This window comes from Paramisgurnus dabryanus, chromosome 18 (genome assembly GCF_030506205.2).
Source record: "Paramisgurnus dabryanus chromosome 18, PD_genome_1.1, whole genome shotgun sequence".
NCBI lineage: Eukaryota > Metazoa > Chordata > Actinopteri > Cypriniformes > Cobitidae > Paramisgurnus > Paramisgurnus dabryanus.
Window position 1 is genome coordinate 11310958 of NC_133354.1, and position 19711 is coordinate 11330668.

Consider the following 19711-nt stretch of genomic DNA (forward strand, 5'->3'; position numbering starts at 1 on the left):
GCATTTTAAAGGACACACCCCAAAGTGGCAGATTTTTGCTCACACCCACGAAGTGGCAATTTTAACATGTTATAATAAATTATCTATATGGTATTTTGAGCTATAACTTCACATACGTACTCTGGGGACACCACACCAATCTAACACAACAGCTTATGAATCAATAACTTACAGAAGCGAATTGGGGAAAGTAATAATGAGACAGATTTTTATATGTATAAATGCCTGTTTTACGCATTTTTAACCAGAAAAGTTATGGCTAATTGCAGCTTTATTGAACCTCAGTCACCTACAAAATGTCCTTACATCTGCATGTGTTAGACTGTTGGTTCATTTTATAACAAAGATTACATTTAGTTTGAAAAACAAATCTGATACTTTAATAAAGTAATTTTAATGATGTCGTGTGATTACAATATGTATAACTTGTTAATCAAAGTACAAAACATCTCAATTTTTTAAGATTGTAATCTTTACAGATTCAAAGATTATTCATCTATTTATCATAATTAGATAGACTAAACTGTTCGTTTATTGTTTTGAATAAAAATCTGTTTAATTTACTCAATTTTAAAAGCAATGTTCTTTCAGTCTCTCAGCCTGGACGAGTCTTTCCGATTCAAACAAATATTGCTCTGATGTTGTTATACGACGAGAGTCAAATGACATAAAATAAGATGTCCAGGCTATTCAATATTGCCGTCAGTAGCACGTGTCTTTAGCAAAGGGACTTCGTGATGTCAGCAAACTACAAACAAATGGGAGGGTCCAAGTTTTCAGGTGATAAGAGACAGCGGACAGTTTCTTATCTTTCAGTTGTCTCTGGTCAGAAGTGATGGGTAAAGGAACAAGTTTAAAACGCGAGAAACTTTGAAGGAAAAACAAATCACGGGACCAGATTACGGTAAGTTAAGTCTTATTTATCTGATCAACACGAATTGTGATTCTCTCTAAAACGCAAGATAAAAAAACGCGAATATTAAGTTGTGAATTATTTGTTAATATGTGTGTTTATTGTGTATTTCAAATATTTAGATTCGACGATTTAATAACGTATTTTTATTAATGCTTTTAAGTAACGTACCACTATGAAATAATAGCTTTGTTTTAAGGGCAAAAATGTGAAGTGTGTTCGAGAAGTTTACTTATCATGGTTATATTACAGTAACAACCGTTTACCTATGGCATTTGTAGTAAAACAATACCACAAATCTACCACCGTCTCTAACTACAGTTTCGCCATGATGATGTTATTATTAAACGAGTGCAATACAACTGTTGTTAACTTTTACACGGGTTCTTTTACAGAATTTGTAACCATGCACAGTTAAAATAGCCAAAGTCGTTTTTTCCCTCATTACATCATTACAATATATAACATTAATTGCAAATATAACCTTAATATGTTTAATATTGACTGAGTAAGGTCATGTAAAAGCAAGGTAAAAATAAAAAATTCGATGCTCCTTAATTAAATTAGATTTTTTCACTTGAATTTCAAAGACAGGGCTACCCATGTATATGTAAAATAATATTATATTCATTTTACATTATGAAATAATAATTTAAAGCATCTGAAAACATCTTTAATGAATGCCCTCTTTCTTTATTTGTCAGCAGCATACTGCAAGCTCACAAGGCATATTGACTCGGCTCAACTTAATACGGAGCAAACAAGATAAATATGGACTTACAGTAGACTTGGAGGATAACATGGTGAGCACACAAAAAAGAGTCAACAATGTGATATGAGACCTGCTGGGTATGAAAGACATCCTCATCATATAGAGTGACCAGCGGGTCATCATTATAACAAAGGTCACACAACTTTCCATTAAAGTGATTTGAATCAAGTATAGAAGCAGCCTGTCAATAAATAAGATGGCTTGCCCCAATTGGCTCAAAATCAATGTTCTTCGAGTACCTCCATAATAGGAAAGAGATGCCGGAATTGAATCAGATTTTTTTATCGAAGCCTAAACAAGAAAAATCTTTGATAAAAATCCCCATGAGCCATCATTCCCAAAGAGAAACAGATCTGTAAAAGTAGACACAACTAGTAATTTAATGTTCTCAGCGAAGAGCAGACTGCATTGTTTATCAACTGTATGATAACGTAAGCTGTAAATGTTATCAGACATGAAGTCTGACACAAAGCCTCTGCTCAAGATGGCGATAAAATTGTAAGAGCACCAATGAAACTGAAGACGACATAAACTCCTTCTGCTACATACTGGAGTCCTTAATCGTACAACCGGAGACGTTGACTTTTCCTGACAATGAATCTGACCTCCAAACTCCTGGATCTCATGCTGGAAGCTTCCAACCTCTCTCGCTGGCAGTTTATACAGAAATACTCAATCCCACCGTTGGTGGCAGTGCCCAGACTTCCAAGCGCTCTTCTTCCTGTCTTTGGTCTGCTGTATGTGCTCATCTTTGGGCTTGCGGTGGTTGGAAACGGATCTGTGCTGGTCCTTTTATGTCGTAGGAAGGCTCTGCAGTCTCCTAGCACTTTCTTCATTTGCTCTCTGGCGCTCAGTGATCTACTCATCTCGATTGTATGTGTTCCTGCAACACTCTTACAGCACTTCTTTAGCAACTGGTTGGCAGGCAAGTAGTCTTTTTATTTATACACGGTCACAGGATCCAGTTTACATTAGGTTAACTGTAGAAAGCAGTGGTGGCCGGTGACTTCTTTTTCTAGTGTGCACAATGCGAAGCTCATCACAACATGTGACAAATATGTGTTCGGCGTGTCACGTGACCACAATGTGCATCACGCGTGATGTCAAAATATGAGCCTGCTGCTGCAGAAGGGGTTTATATTAAAAGAGACACTTGTGTTTGCCAGATCCTCGTTTTTTGTGTACGTGAGTATCTTTTTTTTCATAAATCCTTTTGACGCTTGTGCAGCAGGCACATTTTTTGACAAGACACATGATGCACGTGTTTTGCATGATGCAACAAACGCATATTTTGAAATGACGAGCAACACACATGACATTCTGAACTAGGGATGCATGGCGATTAATCGCGATTAATCTATAGCAGAATAAAAGTTTTTGTTTACATCATATATTTGTGTGAACTGTGTATAATAACTTCTTATAGATAAATACACACACATGCATGTATATATTTAAGAAATGTTTACGTGTGTATATGGGTGAGTCTCGCGAAATTAGACTTATGAGGTGTCATGAAACGTTTTGATAAAAAAAGTAAATGCAAAGTAAGGGTATCAAAATAAGAAGCATACAGTTAAAAACATCTCTTCATGTAATATTTTGCACATGATTTCAAATGACATTATACAAACCAATGTTGTTTTTTCCACATTTAAGGGGAACATTTTCATTACCGCAACGTGTCCATGACTAGATTTGGGTTCTTTGACATGGAAATATTTATAATAAAAAAAATCAAAAAAATAAAACACATCAGTGCATGTTATACTATAAACATTTACAGTAAAGAAACATGTGGTATTTGGTGATCATTGGTAAATGTAGAGACAATAATAAGGAATATAAATGTGTCCAAGACCAATTTTCTCATCCTCCGCAACATTTTCAATCATTATTTAAGCCCTCAAGGAACTAACATTTTCAAAAAAAAAATTGTTGGAAGGGACATAATTGACTGTGACACACAGGATGGCTGCCAGGTAAGCAGTTTTTATTTTTTCTCTCCAGATATAAGTTGAAACTTTTTAGTTCTCATTACCGAGTTTGTAAATGCATATATTTAATGTAATATCATGTTGCGGTAATGATAACTTTTGATAATCTAAAAAATTAAAATAATTCTATGGAAATATTTTTAAATCCTCCAAAAATAATGGTTATAGTAAGTTCAGACCTTAATCTTATGTGCAAAAGAAAAAAAAATTGGCTTTAAGGGCTTTTTAAAAAATTCTGATGCTGGACACCTACATCTGGATTTTGTAAGAATCACCCACATACATTAGTATATTTATGTATCATTTATATTATATATAAATATAAATACTTTATATATAAATATATATTCTTTCTTAAAATTATACATGCATGTGTGCATATTTATATATACATAATTATTATTCACAGTTCACACACATATAAGATGTAAACAAAAACTTTTATTCTGCCATAGATTAATCACGATTAATCGTTATACATATTTTGAATTTGTTCCCCTCGAAAAAGAATTTACCGGCCGCCACTTGTAGAAAGAAGGAAACAAACACATTGACATCTACATTTATGCATTTGCATTTATCCTAAACTACTTGCAGTGCATTCAAGCTGTTCATTTTTTAGTATGTGTGGCATTTGTAAATCGAACCTACGACCTTTTGTGCTGCTAATGTAATATTCTACCAACTAAGCTACAGGAAAACTCCTGACACTTCAGGAAGGTTGCCTAATTTTAAAGAGGGACTAGTGATGTGCAAGTCTAGCAAGCGAATGCTATAGTACTGTCTGGAGAAAAAAAATTTGTAATTGTAGTCATGATATGAATTATCATCATCACCATAACATTAACATCGACAATATGTTCACACAGTTCAGTTTGGCCTTTGACATGAATTATATTAAAGTTGTTTGATAATCACAACATCCTATAATGTATACACCATGTCTACAATAGAGTATTCAATTAAAATACGTCTTTTGTGCTTGTAACAACACATTGTGAGCAGAAAAACCTTCACAAAGACCATAAGGACACTTTTCTTAGTTTGGTTTTGATTTCTCTTAAGTCCCTTTATCCCCGTTGTTATTTCCAACAATGTTACATCCACTTTACATTTCCAAGTAGCTTTTAATGAGATGTGTGGTCACTATGAAATAAGAGGTCTTGTACCCTGGTGAAAGCTGCTGCTGAATTGTAAATAAGCCCTGGTTGTATATTGTAAATAAGCCTGGTATTGTATTGATTATGGTTCTAAACATATTTGAAAATAATTAACATTAATAAGCTATTGCCTGTGTTGCTGTAGAGTAATATTCAGGTTGCTTTAAAACTACATTATTCAGGGGGTAACTGTCTGAATACTTACAATGGTGTGCAGCAATCATAAAATGGATGGGTTGGCACATTGTGTGCCTTGTGTTCAGTGAAATCTATTTTTGAGGATATGCTTTCAGTTGAAAACGTATATAAAAGCAATTTCATCATGTAGACACTAAACAAGTCACCTTTAATTATTTTGAAGTTGTATTTCACAATTAAATGAGTTATCAGATGCCATAGGAGGTAATACATTAATATAAAAATACTTTCCCGAACTAAAATAGCCACCGACCCACATCCACAAAACAATCTGTTATCCATTATATGTTTGTATATCTATACCCTGATACATCTTTATAGACAGCTTGCAGTTTTTGAGCAGTTGATGTCAGTGACGTAAGTAAATCCAGACGTCATCACCATTGAGTGACCGTGTGAGTTGAAGTCAATTGTGCAGAGCATGCTGGGAAACCAAATAACCTACAGTACCTGGAAGCTTTTTGTACAATAGGGAGCATTACTGTTCGGGATGACCAGGCATTCTCAGAAAAAAAACGTACATGAAGGTACAAAAGTTGTCACTGGGGTGGTACCTTTTCAAAAAGTACAGTTTTGTATCTAAACGGCACAAAGTGGTCTGGTGGTCACCATAAAACGGAAGTAGCAATTGTATTATTTTCCCTGTGAAGTAAAACAGCTTCTAAAATGAAAAAAAAAAGGTAGGGCTGGACTTGAATTTGTTAATTGAGAATTGATTGGATCGTTTGAAGTTGGGTCATGTTGCTAATTGCTGTGACCCCGCCCACCTGCCATACCATACGACCAGATGTCCAGATAGATTGTTTCAAGGAGGGTAGGAAATTTGCGTTTTTGATTGAAGATTGAGGATTCACTATTTATGAATCTCACAAATAAGTCATTTGTAAAAAATAGCACAACCCCCAACCCCCCAAAAATGACAGTTTTTCATTTCAATTCCATTCCGACTTTAAGAACCAAGAGTGTAAAAGCTTTTGCAGGAACATTTGTCTAAATTTAGTTCTTTTGTTTGCAGCGTATATTGAAATACTGTATCTAAATATCACTGTAAATTCTTCCAAGGTCATCAAAACTTAGAAAAAGTGAAAAGTATCTAGGTGCCGTTTATTTTGCTTAATATTTGCATTCGTATGCATATTCACCTAGCACGTATGAATATAATGTTATGTTTTAGTCTTTTACAAGAGCCACTGACCTTTTGTATATTGATCAGTCTATTTGATGTAAAGTCATGTCCAGTGTGAATCACAGACCGATGCTGTTAGATACATGTGAAATTATGCAGGATCAGTGAAATGAAAAACAGGAATTAGTTCATTTATATACGTACATTTTTTTTTATCTACAGGGGATTTTCTTTGCAAGTTAATACCATTCCTTCAAGTGACAGCCATTGCAACAAGCATGCTCACCATGACATGTATCGCTGTAGAACGTTTCCAGGGTATCCTTTATCCCCTGCATGTGCGCAACAGCTACTTTCTTTGCCATGCCTTCAAGATGCTGGGTGAGTAATAGAGACCGAGAAGTAATCAGACAGAGAATTTAGATGGTTATAAAATATGATGTAAAATGTGATACAGATTGCAGTTTATACTGGAATAGACACTTGGACTAGAAAAGTCTTGAACTAGACCTAACAACACGAAAAGTGATCTATATGTAGTAGAGTACATCTCATGTTAAGTTATTATTTAACGTTTATAGCATTTTGGTTTGCTGTTTCAACCAATATTTGGTAAACAAATATGATACCTTGTACTCTTTCATCTATTAAAGGTGGGGTGCACAATTTTTCAAAAACACTTTGGAAAAGAAAGTTGGGCCCGAGGACCAAAACACACTTGTAGCCAATCAGCAGTAAGGGGCATGTCTACTAACCGACATAGTTGCCAGGGTTGCATGTGTGGGGCGGGTCTAGAAGAAGGTCCAGGCTCTATTGGGGTAGGGGCGTGTTTGTTTATATGATTTCAAATGTCAACATTGCCTTTCAGAATTAATGCACCCCGCCTTTAACTTTCAAAGGTGCAGTGAATCAAGCGTTTTTATTGTTTTATACTGTTGTCTGAGTCCTGCTTACGTTGTTCGCATGGTTTTTACATTCAGAAACATCAAATACAAGAATTAATATTAAAAATACTTGGAAGTAAACACCAACTGAAATGATTGGATAACAGGTTTTCATAGTAAACTAGCTTTCAGTCATTTGTCTAAAAATGTGGGTAACTGTTTTAAAAACTTCCGATGTGAAAAAATGGCAGCTGGATTAACCCATATATGTTCGAGACACAAGATGTTCTATGCACAAGACATAATGCACATAAATAACAATGCGTATGGGTAAAGTAGCAATTTAGCAAACGACAAATCTTTAAACACTATGTGCCTAGAAATGACCGTTAACAACATGGTAAGCGCGCATCAGAATTTAAATCGCGGCTTGTCAATGTTTTACCCACGTGAGCTGGAACTTCTTTAAAAATAAACTTCAACCATTGATTCCTAATATCAGATTCCGAGGGAAGGTTATGTCGTGACTGTGATCTTCTACAACCAGGCACTGCACAGTATTTTGCAGTTTTCAATGACAGTCTTTGTTGTTTGGACGCATAAAATAAGGGATATTACACAATTAAACTGTATTATTTTAAAGGACACACAAAGGTCTTGATTGTTTAATCTAGGGATGGGCATTTGATTAAAATTTTTTAGTCGATTGTCGGGAGAATTAACGATCGACTATCGATTAATCGTTAATATTTTTATAATAAAAAAGTTATTATTTAACTTTTATAATTCAAAAATGTTGAATACAAAAATACAGCGTGTTTTTCTCCATGAAACCTTTATTACAAGATCAACTTGTGGCAAACAGTTGAACTACATTTAGTTAGACAAACGGAACATAAATGCGCTTGAATATGCGGTGTTCTAAAGCAGCGGAACCTGCAGCTGCGAGCCTCATTCTTAAACAGAGACCTCATTTGTTCCAAAAAATCATGACCTCTTCATGATTATTTTTTTAACGGAAGGTCACAGATAACGGAGTATGGCGTCAAATATTGCACCCTGGTGGTAAAATGTTGAATTGCTGCCACACAGTGAAATTCATTTAATTGCTTCAAGACACACGCTACGCTAGGCAACGCAACCTGCATTAGATAAAAAAAAGTATTTGATTAATCAATAACAAATTAACTTCATTGACTAAATTCTTAACGATCAATTATCGATCGTCGATTAATCATGCCCATCCCTAGTTTAATCTTATTAAAGTTAAAAATATTAAATTAATTTATATTTGAGGTAATTTTCATGCTAATTTTCAATTAAGAGAAAACATTTCCTTGCCAATGACTCTTCCCTGACGAGTTTTTAAGCTAATCTGTAATTCCTCTATTATCAACTAGTTGGTGCTCTTACACAATTTATAAACAACTGAAGCAAAAACGAATCAACAACATTTTAAACTATGTATATTTTGATCTTTAGGTATATTTTGATCAAATCTAACAAAATTCAAAGATTCAATTATTTAGCTTTTAGCACAAAATTGGTTATTTTAAAGGCGGGGTGCATGATCTCTGAAAGCCAATGTTGACATTTAAAATCACTTAAACAAACACGCCCCTTGGACCTTCTTTTGATAGACCCGCCCCACACATGTGCAACCCAGTCAACAATGTCGGTTAGTAGACACGACCCTTACTGCTGATTGGCTACAAGTGTGTTTTGGTAGTCAGCCCGACTCCCATTTCCAAAATGTTTTTCAAAAATCATGCACCCCGCCTTTAAGAGGTTATAAAAAGAGAACAAATGAAGATAGGATAGACCCATCCCACACATACGCAACCCAGTCAAAGATGTCCGTTAGTAGACACGCCCCATACTGCTGATTGGCTACAAGTGTGTTTTGGTAGTCAGCCCGACTTACTTTTCCAAAGTTTTTCTCAACAATCATGCACCCCGCATTTAAGAGGTTATAAAAGAGAACAAATGAAGAAAGAATACATTTTTTTGTCCCGTTTTGTTTGTTTGTTTGAAAGCAGATGATTCTTTCATTTGATATATTTGAATGTTTATATATTTTTACAAGAAGCATTTTGTGAAACTTTTGTGAAAATCACAACAAACGGTGCCGGGCAGCTTTTTTATAGCAGGGAATGAGTAGAAAGAGCAACTTTACAACATTGGACGGCTGAATTCCAGGGTTGTATGTAATGTAAACCTTCTTTTTGATAATTTTGTAATGGGAAAATAATAGCATTGATGCTTAATATTGTTAAAAATATATGAAAAATATACCCAAATTAGAGGTACACACATTTTTGAGTTATAACCCTGATTGCTACTAAGAAATTAGGCATTTATTAAAATTCTCTAAAACAGCAAATCCAGTTTGTTTTCAGACTGATAAAAACTACATGCTCCTACCTAAATAAGTTATTAAAAGTCAGTCAATAATTAAAACTGCAACATAAATAAACAGCAAGTTACACAATGCTTATATTCAAGCCAAGCACAGAGTTGCATCAACACTTTTTCAGTCTTGTTTACAACCTTGACAGGGGTTTATATTATCCATAAAAGCTAAGCCTTCTCAGACTTAGTGGTTTTAAATTTCTGTAAAAGAACAAATATTATGTCTAAGTTGTCTAAGTGTATGTCTGTTTTCTCTTTACAGTAGGTGTCTGGATGGTTGCTCTCGTAATTGCAGCTCCCATGTTGTTTGTCCAGAAAGTGGAGGTAATTATTCAGTGTTATACAAAACAACAAAATCACTACCTTTACATTGTGCCACTAGCTGTCATAGCACCTATCACAACCATTATACTGAGCACGATATGACAAATATAATTTAAAGATTATTCACACTCACCTCCCTAATAGGCATGCTATTCGGCAGACAAAGCTCAAGTCATTGCCTGTCACAATAAGTGGACACTTGGCCATAAACATTTGTGCGCAGGGTTTAGTGACAACAAATAGTAGTCAGAAAATTTTAGAGAATGGAAAAAAAAATGCCCTCATTTGCTTTCAATGATTTTTAAATTTAAACAAAAAAGAAAACAAGGAAACATGCTGATAGTTTAAATATGGGTAAAAGCAAATCTTTACTCCTTAACTCATTGATGCTCACACCCAGCGGTTACAGCCAACAATAAAGACACGTTTTAATGAAAAACTCTATTAGATATTAAATTGGACTATGGGGGTGATAAAAGCAACTATTTGGGCCTTCTATTGAGACTGAGATGTTTAATGATGGAAATGTCAATGGCCTCTTATCATGTTCGTGAGGAGAAAGTGTTTGTTTATTGTCCTTGTGCGTGCAGCTTTTAGGCTATATCTGAACTCTTTTGAGGTCATGCATTCAATCATTCTTTGTCCAGACTCAAATGATCATTAATGGCATGCTGTTTTAGGGAGCAGATAAACATCATATCAAAGATCAAAAGCTTTTCTGTACCTATCATGAAAACCAAAAACGGGTGACTCAAAATTCATTTTGGAAATGATGAATATAAAACATATCGAATGACATGATTCATTAACATACTTGGATATTTGAGGAAAAACAAACTTCCATAGATTGTATTTTTTCAGTGTTTATACTGAACATATTATTAAAAGTGGTATACAGTGGCAAGAAAAAGTATGTGAACCCCTAGGAATGAACTGGTTTTCTATAGTGATTTGCCATAAAATGTGATATGATCCTCATCTAGGTCACAACAATAGACAAACACAATGTCCATAAGCTGACAACACACACAAAATTCTATTTTTTTTCTTTTTTTAAAACTTAAATAAATAAACTGTTACAAATCACTGTAGAAAACCAATTCATTCCCAGGGGTTCACATACTTTTTCCTGCCACTATATTTCAGTTTTACTTTTTTAACAAACCCAAACTAAATAAATAATGACTGAATTTCAGTTAAGTTAACTTATCCTGTAATGTTTTACGTTTCAGGTTAAATATGACTTTTTGTTTGATGTCCACCACACCTGTTGTTTGGAAGTATGGCCAAGCCAGCAGCAGAGGAGGGCTTACACTACTTGTCTGTCAGTTCTGGTTTTCCTGGCCCCCATGGTGACCATGGGCATCTTGTACTGGAAGATTATTAAAGAGCTGTGGGGCAAGCACAAAGTTCATGACGTCATGTTTCAAACACTTCCAGGATCTGAAATCAACAAGATTACCAGGTAAGTTGAAGAAAATATGCAGTTTGCTGGTCACCAGGGTTCACCTCTACACTAAGGGGGTGTCCACAACCAAAGTTGGCTGAAAACACCTGGCGGATCCCTAATGCCAGCTTTATTTCAGGTGACTGCAAGCTTTCTTCAGCTGAGTGCTTTGTTTTCTGTCATACTTTACTTAGTTATTGCTTAGTTTATCAGTCGTTACGCCAGCTGGTTGTTGTGATATTTGTCCCACCACTCCTTCACTGTGATTGGACGGCCATATGTGAGAACGGACACTGACGTTGAAGAGCTAAGCTCTTCACCCAAATTTAAATAATTTTCAACACTTAGCGCTGAACGTGGAAAAACTGCCGAGCGCTGGCTTTCAGTGAGAATAAAACACTAGCTGCTGGCTTGTTAGAAAAACGCTGCGCTTCCATTGAAAACAATTGATAACCAGGGCTTGCAAAATTTCAAAATCCCTGGTAGCCCTTCGGGCAGGCACTCTAAAGTTTTTGGTAGCCAGAAATAAATGCAAGTAGCCCGAATAAAAGATAAATTACTTTTAATGTAGAATATTAAGACAAAACATCTATCAAAACACAAATAATACATATACATTTTTAGTACATATCAATCATCAGTACAAATTTTTCTTCTAACCAAAGTGAAATATCTATAAACTTCAGATTCTGAATCTGAAATATTAACTGAAGTCACAGGTAAGAAAATGACTTCCTTTACTGCGGCTTCGCGCAATCGTGAAAGTGAAAGTAAAACTCAAGCGCGCTCAAACGCAGTTTAAATACCCAATGCCTGAATTTCATACACCACAATTACCCATCCAAATCTTTGAGAGAATGCATAAGTATTTAAATATATTTTTTCCTTCCTATAAGTCAAGATAGCCCGACGGGCAGGGCGGGGATGCATTTTGATAGCCCGACTGCAAAGCATAATAGCCCCGGGACGTCGGGTTAGCGATTTTGCGAGCCCTGAAACGTATGTTGGCCACTGGCGTAAAAGCTTTGTTGTGCACCTGCCAATAAAAGTTATTTAAATATTTAAAATACTTAAGATTAGGTATCTTGACCAGAGATTAGTTGTTATAACTTATCATATTTCAACTTCATTTTATTATTTGTAGCAACTCATCTCTTGTCAAGATAAATAATATTAAAGGAACACACACACATTTTGGGAATTTAGCTTATTCACCATATAGATAAGTCCATACATACCTTTTTCATCTCCGTGCGTGCAGTAACTCTGTCCTACGCACCCACCGCTAGCTTCGCTTAGCACAAAGACTGGAAGTAAATGACAGCTAGCATACTGCTCCCTATAAGTGACAAAATAACACAAACATGATTTGTATAGTCACACCGTGTACAAATAACAAGGTCATATGAGACACAGCCATCTTTTAACCGTATACATACTGGGAACTATATTCTCAGAAGGCGAAGCAGGAGCAGAGTGACTCTGAGCGAACTCTCTACTACTCACCAGGGTGCTGCAAGCAAATCACTCCGCCCAAGTAGCATTGCTTTTGTTATCTGAGAATATAGTTCCCTGTATGTATATGGTTAAAAGATTGCTGTGTCTCATATGACCTTGTTATTTGTACACGGTGTGACTATACAAATCACAACATATAAATAGGAAAATGTTTGAGTTATTTTGTCACTTATTGGGAGCAGTATGCTAGCTGGAGCCATTCACTTCCAGTCTTTGTGCTAAGCTAGGCTAGCAGGGGTGCGTCAGACAGAGTTACGGCACGCACAGGGAAGAAAAATGTATGTATGGACTTTTCCAACTCTGGGGGATACGGTGAATAAGCTAAATTCCCAAAATGTGGGCGTGCTCCTTTAAGTTAAAATGACTTGTAAATCTGAATTGATAAAAAAATTAAGGCAGCAAATTTTGGGCTCTATGATAGAATATGAGGTTGGGCCCTCATTCCACACCCATGTTACTACTAATAAAAATGATCTTTGGGGGATCAATAGTGCGTGGGCCCTTAGAATTGTCCTACCACAAAAAGCACTAAAAGCTCATAGGGGAACTATTTTTAGTGCTATATAGCCCCTGTAAAGCACCTATGAAGAACCATACGGGCGTGATATAGCACCACTATTGCACCAGATATGGTTCTATATAGCAAAATATGGTTCAATACAGGTGCTACATAGGTGCTACATATGGCACTTAAAATGGTTCCCCTATTGTTACGAGCCAGTGAACCACTTTTAGTGCTATTTAGCACTGTTTGTTTTTACAGTGTTTTGTTATATAATGTGAGAAAATGTATGTGGTGGAATAGATTCAAACAATAAATAATAGAAGTGAATTACAAGACTGGACCAACAGTGTGACATGCCAACCCCGTGATTATAATCAGATTCTGATAACATGTCTTTCCCAGTACATACGAAGTGTTCAGTTATTGTGCTTTCATTTGACATCCTGAAATTATGTATAGTTGCTCTCAGGTATGATGATTTTAAGAACTCAATTGCTCTTTGATTGACACTCATGTTCGGTGGTAGTGCTGTCATTGACACCGTGTATTACTGAAAGAATGCCTCTTGTTCTCAGGAGAAAGAAACGCGCTATAAGAATGATGGCCACTGTGGTTCTGCTCTTTGCCGCCTGCTGGGCTCCTTTCCATCTGGTCTCTCTGCTGCTCGACTATGGTAACGTGAAACATTTTGTGCCGTTCTCTCCTCTCAACTATTGTGCCGTATGTTGTCCTTCCGTTTCTGTTCTTTACGCATTTCCAGATTGTGAACATTAGCAGACGTCTATTTGTAGTTTTTATGAGGACATTTTCATTATAGTTTTTTATTCTTAACCTTGAGTAAAGGTCTATACATTATTGCTGAAAATCCTCGTCATGAATTTATCCTCATTTCTTTCCTTGTGATATTTTAATCCCTCTTCTGGACAGTTCATTTAAACTATGCTGTTTTTTAGCTCATCTTTCTGCTTCTACATTGACCCTTAATAGACTTAATAACACCTCTGCTAAGATGATTATTCACCTCTAGTCGTTGGTTAAAATAAGCAAACTAACATTGCAGAGCTTGTCATCCATTTTCTAGCTTTTACAGCTGTCTAACAGCAAAACGTTGCTATGGTTACTATTACGTCAACGTCTCAACGATACAGTAGCGATTTGAGGATAGTTGAAGTGTCTCCAATATTTCATCCATGCAATATGATTTATAAATGAGTTCAGAGAATCGAAACAGTTGTGACCGGGGGATTTCTTATAAAAATGTTACAAGGTCAGAAAAAAAGGTCTGTAGCAGAAAGTACACCTAAAAAGTTCATTTTACCTCAGAGTACCTCAGAGGTGCATATGGTACCAACAAGTGTATGGTACCAACTAGGGGTGGGCGGAATGACCAAAAATCTATTCCACGGAATGAGTCATTTTATTTCACGGAACGGTATATTTCACGGTATAAATGTTTTTCAGTTTATATTGTTTTTTTATTATAAAAATGTACAGAAATTTGCCACTCACTAGCTTTTAAATAAATGCTCACCACAGTTTTAAATTATGAGCAATTTAAAGTTAATAATGTTGAAGTGAAAATACCCAGAAGATAACAACAGATTAAGTCTTGATAAGACAGAATCTTGTTTATAATTGAGTTATTCATTTCATAGACCGTTGAAGCTATAGTATGCCTTCATTGTATTTTGTATTTATGCATACATTACATTAAAATAGGCAATATGTTAAATGAACAGGTATAAATATATGCAAAAACCTACAGACAGGATGAATACCTATAGCCTATATGAGAGAAGAAGCTCTAGATATTATAAAAATGACAGGTGCTATGATATGATGATCATGAAGTCTGTTTTAAGGTCTTGACACCCTTTACTTTCTATTAGACCTTAACATTTGCATCTCTTTCTCGTATTTCAGATCAAATATGTTTGTATAAGCAAATGGCGCGTCAAACTACATCGTTTCAGCAGCGCACGTGTCACTGATATAAACGCAAGTTTTGTCTTAGCTTGCTTAAAGTTGATAAAACTTTACAACTATTAGCATTATGTTCGAGAAGAACCCTTTATTTGGCAATGCAGCTCGTTGCACGCCTAGAGAGACCTCTGCACGCGAGAGACCGGCCGGCTGGCTGCAGCATGAGCAGAGAGAGAAAAAAAGAGCGACGAGCGAGAGTCTCGCTGCGGGACCCGCGGTGGATTCACTGGCAGTCATTATAAAAATTACAGAAATAACTTTACTTTTAAAGTTTACGTTTATTTTTTATGAGTGAATTATTTTACATGTTTCTCCGTCACACTAAGTCTAACATGCGTGAGGGCAGAGTTAGCCACGCCCACTTATTTGCATTCCGCGGAATAGACGGAATAGAAAAATCTGTTACGTCTGACATTTTATTCTGCGGTAACGGAATATACCGTCATACCGCCCAGCCCTAGTACCAACAAGTACCAACAGACTTTAGCCTGGATTTCACACACATGATCACATTTAGTGCCAGTTAAGAGTAAATACATTGGTTCTCTTCTTTTGGTGACAATAGTCCCTTTCACACATACAGTCTTTACTGGTAATTTACTGGTAAATTGCAGTTAACATGCCATATGTGAACAGAACCTTTCCGGTAAATCAGTGCTCCCAATTTACCAGTAAGACAGGTTGTAATACCAGTAATTTACTGGTAAGCGCTATGTGTGAACGAAAATATAGGATTACCGGTGTTGTGTCGGACTCAGTTCCCCCTATGTTTCCCTTTAGTGTAGTGGTTTTATAGCGTTTTCATCACGTTACATTTAGAAAGATTAAAGATTTGAATTGGTTATACTAAAAGGCAATAATATCATGTATTTTATAATACAATTTATTAAATATTTCATACATTTGACAGTTTTCTATTAGGGTATTTCTTTTAAAATATAGCCTGTCTTTTTCTTTTTTTTTCCCTTTACTGGTTGTTTTTTAAATTTAATGTTTGCATACCAGTGGCGGATGCAGAACGTGACATATGGGTGGGCATGGATTAAGTCCGGGTGGGCCTGAATCTATGGGTGTCACTTTTGAATAAAAAACTATAACAAGTCTATAAAATTCGTCAAAACTTCAGAACACTAATTTAAACAGCATACACACACACCCGAACTGCACGTCACATTTTTGACATTATTGATACTTTAAATTGTAATGCAACGTGACGTTTATTAAGCCTTTTTGGTCATAGCCTACAAAAAAGAACCTGCACACAGTGACAGACAGGAAATATAAATGAACCCAAAAAAAAACGTATACTTTTTTAAATAGCCTATTAAAGTGTTTAAATAAATACGGCTACTAAATGCTTAAAATGAAGCTTCTAACATCATATTCTCTTCATGCAAATCACTAAAAATATATTTTCGTTCTCACATATTTAAGTTAACTTACTAAATAAAAAAAGAAAAGGGAATTGCTAGAATAATGTTAGACTCTGAGGTTAAACGAAATGACAAATAAAGAAACATTTAATATACTTTTTGAAGAGCACAAGAGCAAGCCTACTCGTGAAGAGCGGAGCCGAGGAGCGCGCATATCAGACGTGAACGAAAGGAATAATGGATTTAATGCTTTCACTTCATTTCCTGACAGTTTCACTTGTTAGTGAGGATAGTAATGGCTAACAAGATGACGCCGAATTACATACAACATAATTACCTAACTAAATCTGACACATTACATGCAAACACATTACAATATTTTTCCTCCGCCCGACGGCCAAGGCGCAGATACATTTTTGTAGCCCGACAGGAATTCGCCATAGCCCGTAATGGACGTCGGGCAAGCGATTTTGCGAGGTTTGTTTTGTAGAAAGACTTTCTTTAAAGTGAATTTCGTTTTGTATAAATTGTATCTTAATATTAATCAATGTTTGATCAAACAATTGCCTCGATTTAATAAATAAGAAGCAAACCAAGAACGTCTGTGGTGTGGATTGAAGTGAACCCACTATATTTCCGCAGCCTACACGTCTTTCTGCTTTTAATGCATTTTGTCTCAATTAATTAATGTCTCAATTTATAGGTTGTTATGATAGGCTATTTGTTGCTTAAAAGCAATAGGCTATATTGTATAAAGTGTAGCAATAAGCTACCCAGTCTCCGTGGCGTGACTTATAGTGCTGCTATATCGCTACATCAAACAACATCACTGTGATCAGATGTTTTCTTTCTATTTTTTACCCCGCTGTCATATTTGTTGTGTGTTTATGTTATTGAGAGGAAAGCGCGCAGCACATATTTATAACGTGTTGTTATTCAAAATACGTTTTCCACTTGCTTGCAAAAAAGTTCTCAAAGTGATCATGGCGTCGGGAATATTTTTCTCATTATAACGCAACATTCAACTGCTTTAATAGTTTTTAAATAGTTATCAGGCTTATTTAGAATTTTACTGTTTTTAACATAACATGCAATAGATAAAATACAACACATAAAGTAGTATACATGTCTAACTATACACAGTAGTATTTTTTTACATTTCTGATTGGGCGGGCCAGCTGTCAGGCCCGCCCATAGCTCCGCGCCTGTTGCATACATAATAAATATATATTATACATATAATATGATTCATACTGTAAAAATAATTGACTTACCATTATGAACAATATAGATACATTACAGAAATGCACACATATACATCTCAGTAGCCATTAAAACTTTAAATATATAAATAATAAAACTTATAACGTGATAAAAACGCTATAAAAAACACTACACTGAAGGGAAAAATAGGGGGAACATAGGGGGAACAGACTTCGACACAACACCGGCATTTAGAATGGACGACGTCAGACCGCGCTGACAGATCGGGCCAATCAGAACGTTGACGCGTTTACCACCGCACTGTTTACGTTCGTTTCCACACCCATGCTGCTTAAAAGTCGAGCACAACTGAAGTTAACATCCACATTTCTTCAAAGTTGTTTAAAACAGCTTACCATATATTTGCCAAATTGCCGACGTCCTTAGCACACCCTCGGTGAAGCCTAATGTGCAAACACAGGTTCCGTGTGATGCCGCCTAACGCAATGTTGTTTGGTCACGAGCAACTTCGCGACCGTTTGCCACAGATGTGAAAACAACAAAATACGGACCGACGATATTAAGTCATAACCCGCCATTGTGTACAAATACGACACGGAGCTCGCGGCCGCGCGCCACAGGTAACTTCCGCTTTCTCTCCGAGTTTACCGGTATTTTGATACTAATGTGTGAATGATGTCTTACTGGTAAAAAGACGGAACGTCACTGCCTGTGTGAACAGCACATTTTTGTATTTACTGGTAAATTCATTCTGGTAAATTCATGGTAATTTACTAGAATTACTGTGTGAAAGAGGCTGACTGTACTCACTCCTCAAGGCTGAAGGCAAACAAAACATGATTATTTCAAAACATCATATGCCTTCATTCCTCTCTGGTTTCTTTATTTCACTATTTTTCATTTGTTACACAATGTCTTTTCATCCACCTTGCCCGGATGTCAGTATTCTGCCTTTATAGTATTGTCTATCTCTGCAATACTCCTTTCTTCACCTCCTTTCCAAGAAAATAGAAAAGTGGCTTATGCATGTCTTTCTCCATTAACACACACACACTAAAAGAAAAACACTTTAAACGCAGAACCAGTTCCAGTGAAAATAGCATTTATAAACATTTGACTTCCTGAAAAAAAAGAATGTGCGTGAAGCCTTTTCAGTATGTGAATAAGGCTTTAGAGGAAATAATACAAAAGTAGCATGATTTATAAATAGTCCAAACACACTTTTTCCAAATGGATAGTTCACATCCTGGAAGTTGATGCAATATTGTATATATGGCCAAAATAGTCCCCTATACCCTTTTGTAGTGCACTTTTTATAGTGGGATCTGGAGAAATGGTGGAGATAATTGAGTGCAGTGGTTCAAAATGATTTACCGGAATAACAGGTGTACAACCAATGTACATTCAATGTTTAGCCTCCTACCTATCCATTATGAGGATGATTACCTGAATGAGAATTAATTCCTGTGTCTCTGCAGAAGATGTGCATTACGGCGTCCGAATTCACTTACTCGTTTTCACTCACTCCTTCAAGTGGACTATATTAATGAAGTAATTAAAGGATTAGTCCATTTTCTTAAAACAAATCCAGATAACTTACTCGCCACCATGTCATTCAATATGTTGATGTCTTTCTTTATTCAGTCGAGAAGAAATTATGTTTTTTGAAGAAAACATTCCAGGATTTTTCTCATTTTAATAAACTTTAATGGACCCCAACACTTTTGGACCCCAACCCCAACAGTTTTAATTCAATTTAAAATCCCAGTTTCAAAGGACACTAAACGATCCCAAATGAGGCATAAGGGTCTTATCTAGTGAAAAGATTGTCATTTTTGACAAGAAAAATCAAAAATATGCACTTTTAAACCACAA

General features: G+C 35.8%; 1 protein-coding gene across 1 annotated transcript in view; it reads left to right on the plus strand.

Moving 5' to 3' along the window:
* Nucleotides 1-711: 711 nt before the first annotated feature.
* Nucleotides 712-19711, plus strand: part of LOC135721728 (pyroglutamylated RF-amide peptide receptor) — a 31514-nt gene continuing 12514 nt past the window's right edge. Inside the window, exons 1-6 of the mRNA XM_065244169.2 lie at nt 712-904; nt 1621-2610; nt 6389-6547; nt 9725-9786; nt 11019-11251; nt 13832-13929. Coding sequence (XP_065100241.1) covers nt 2280-2610; nt 6389-6547; nt 9725-9786; nt 11019-11251; nt 13832-13929 — 883 coding nt within the window. The 5' untranslated portion in view covers nt 712-904; nt 1621-2279. The remainder of the gene's footprint in view (nt 905-1620; nt 2611-6388; nt 6548-9724; nt 9787-11018; nt 11252-13831; nt 13930-19711) is intronic.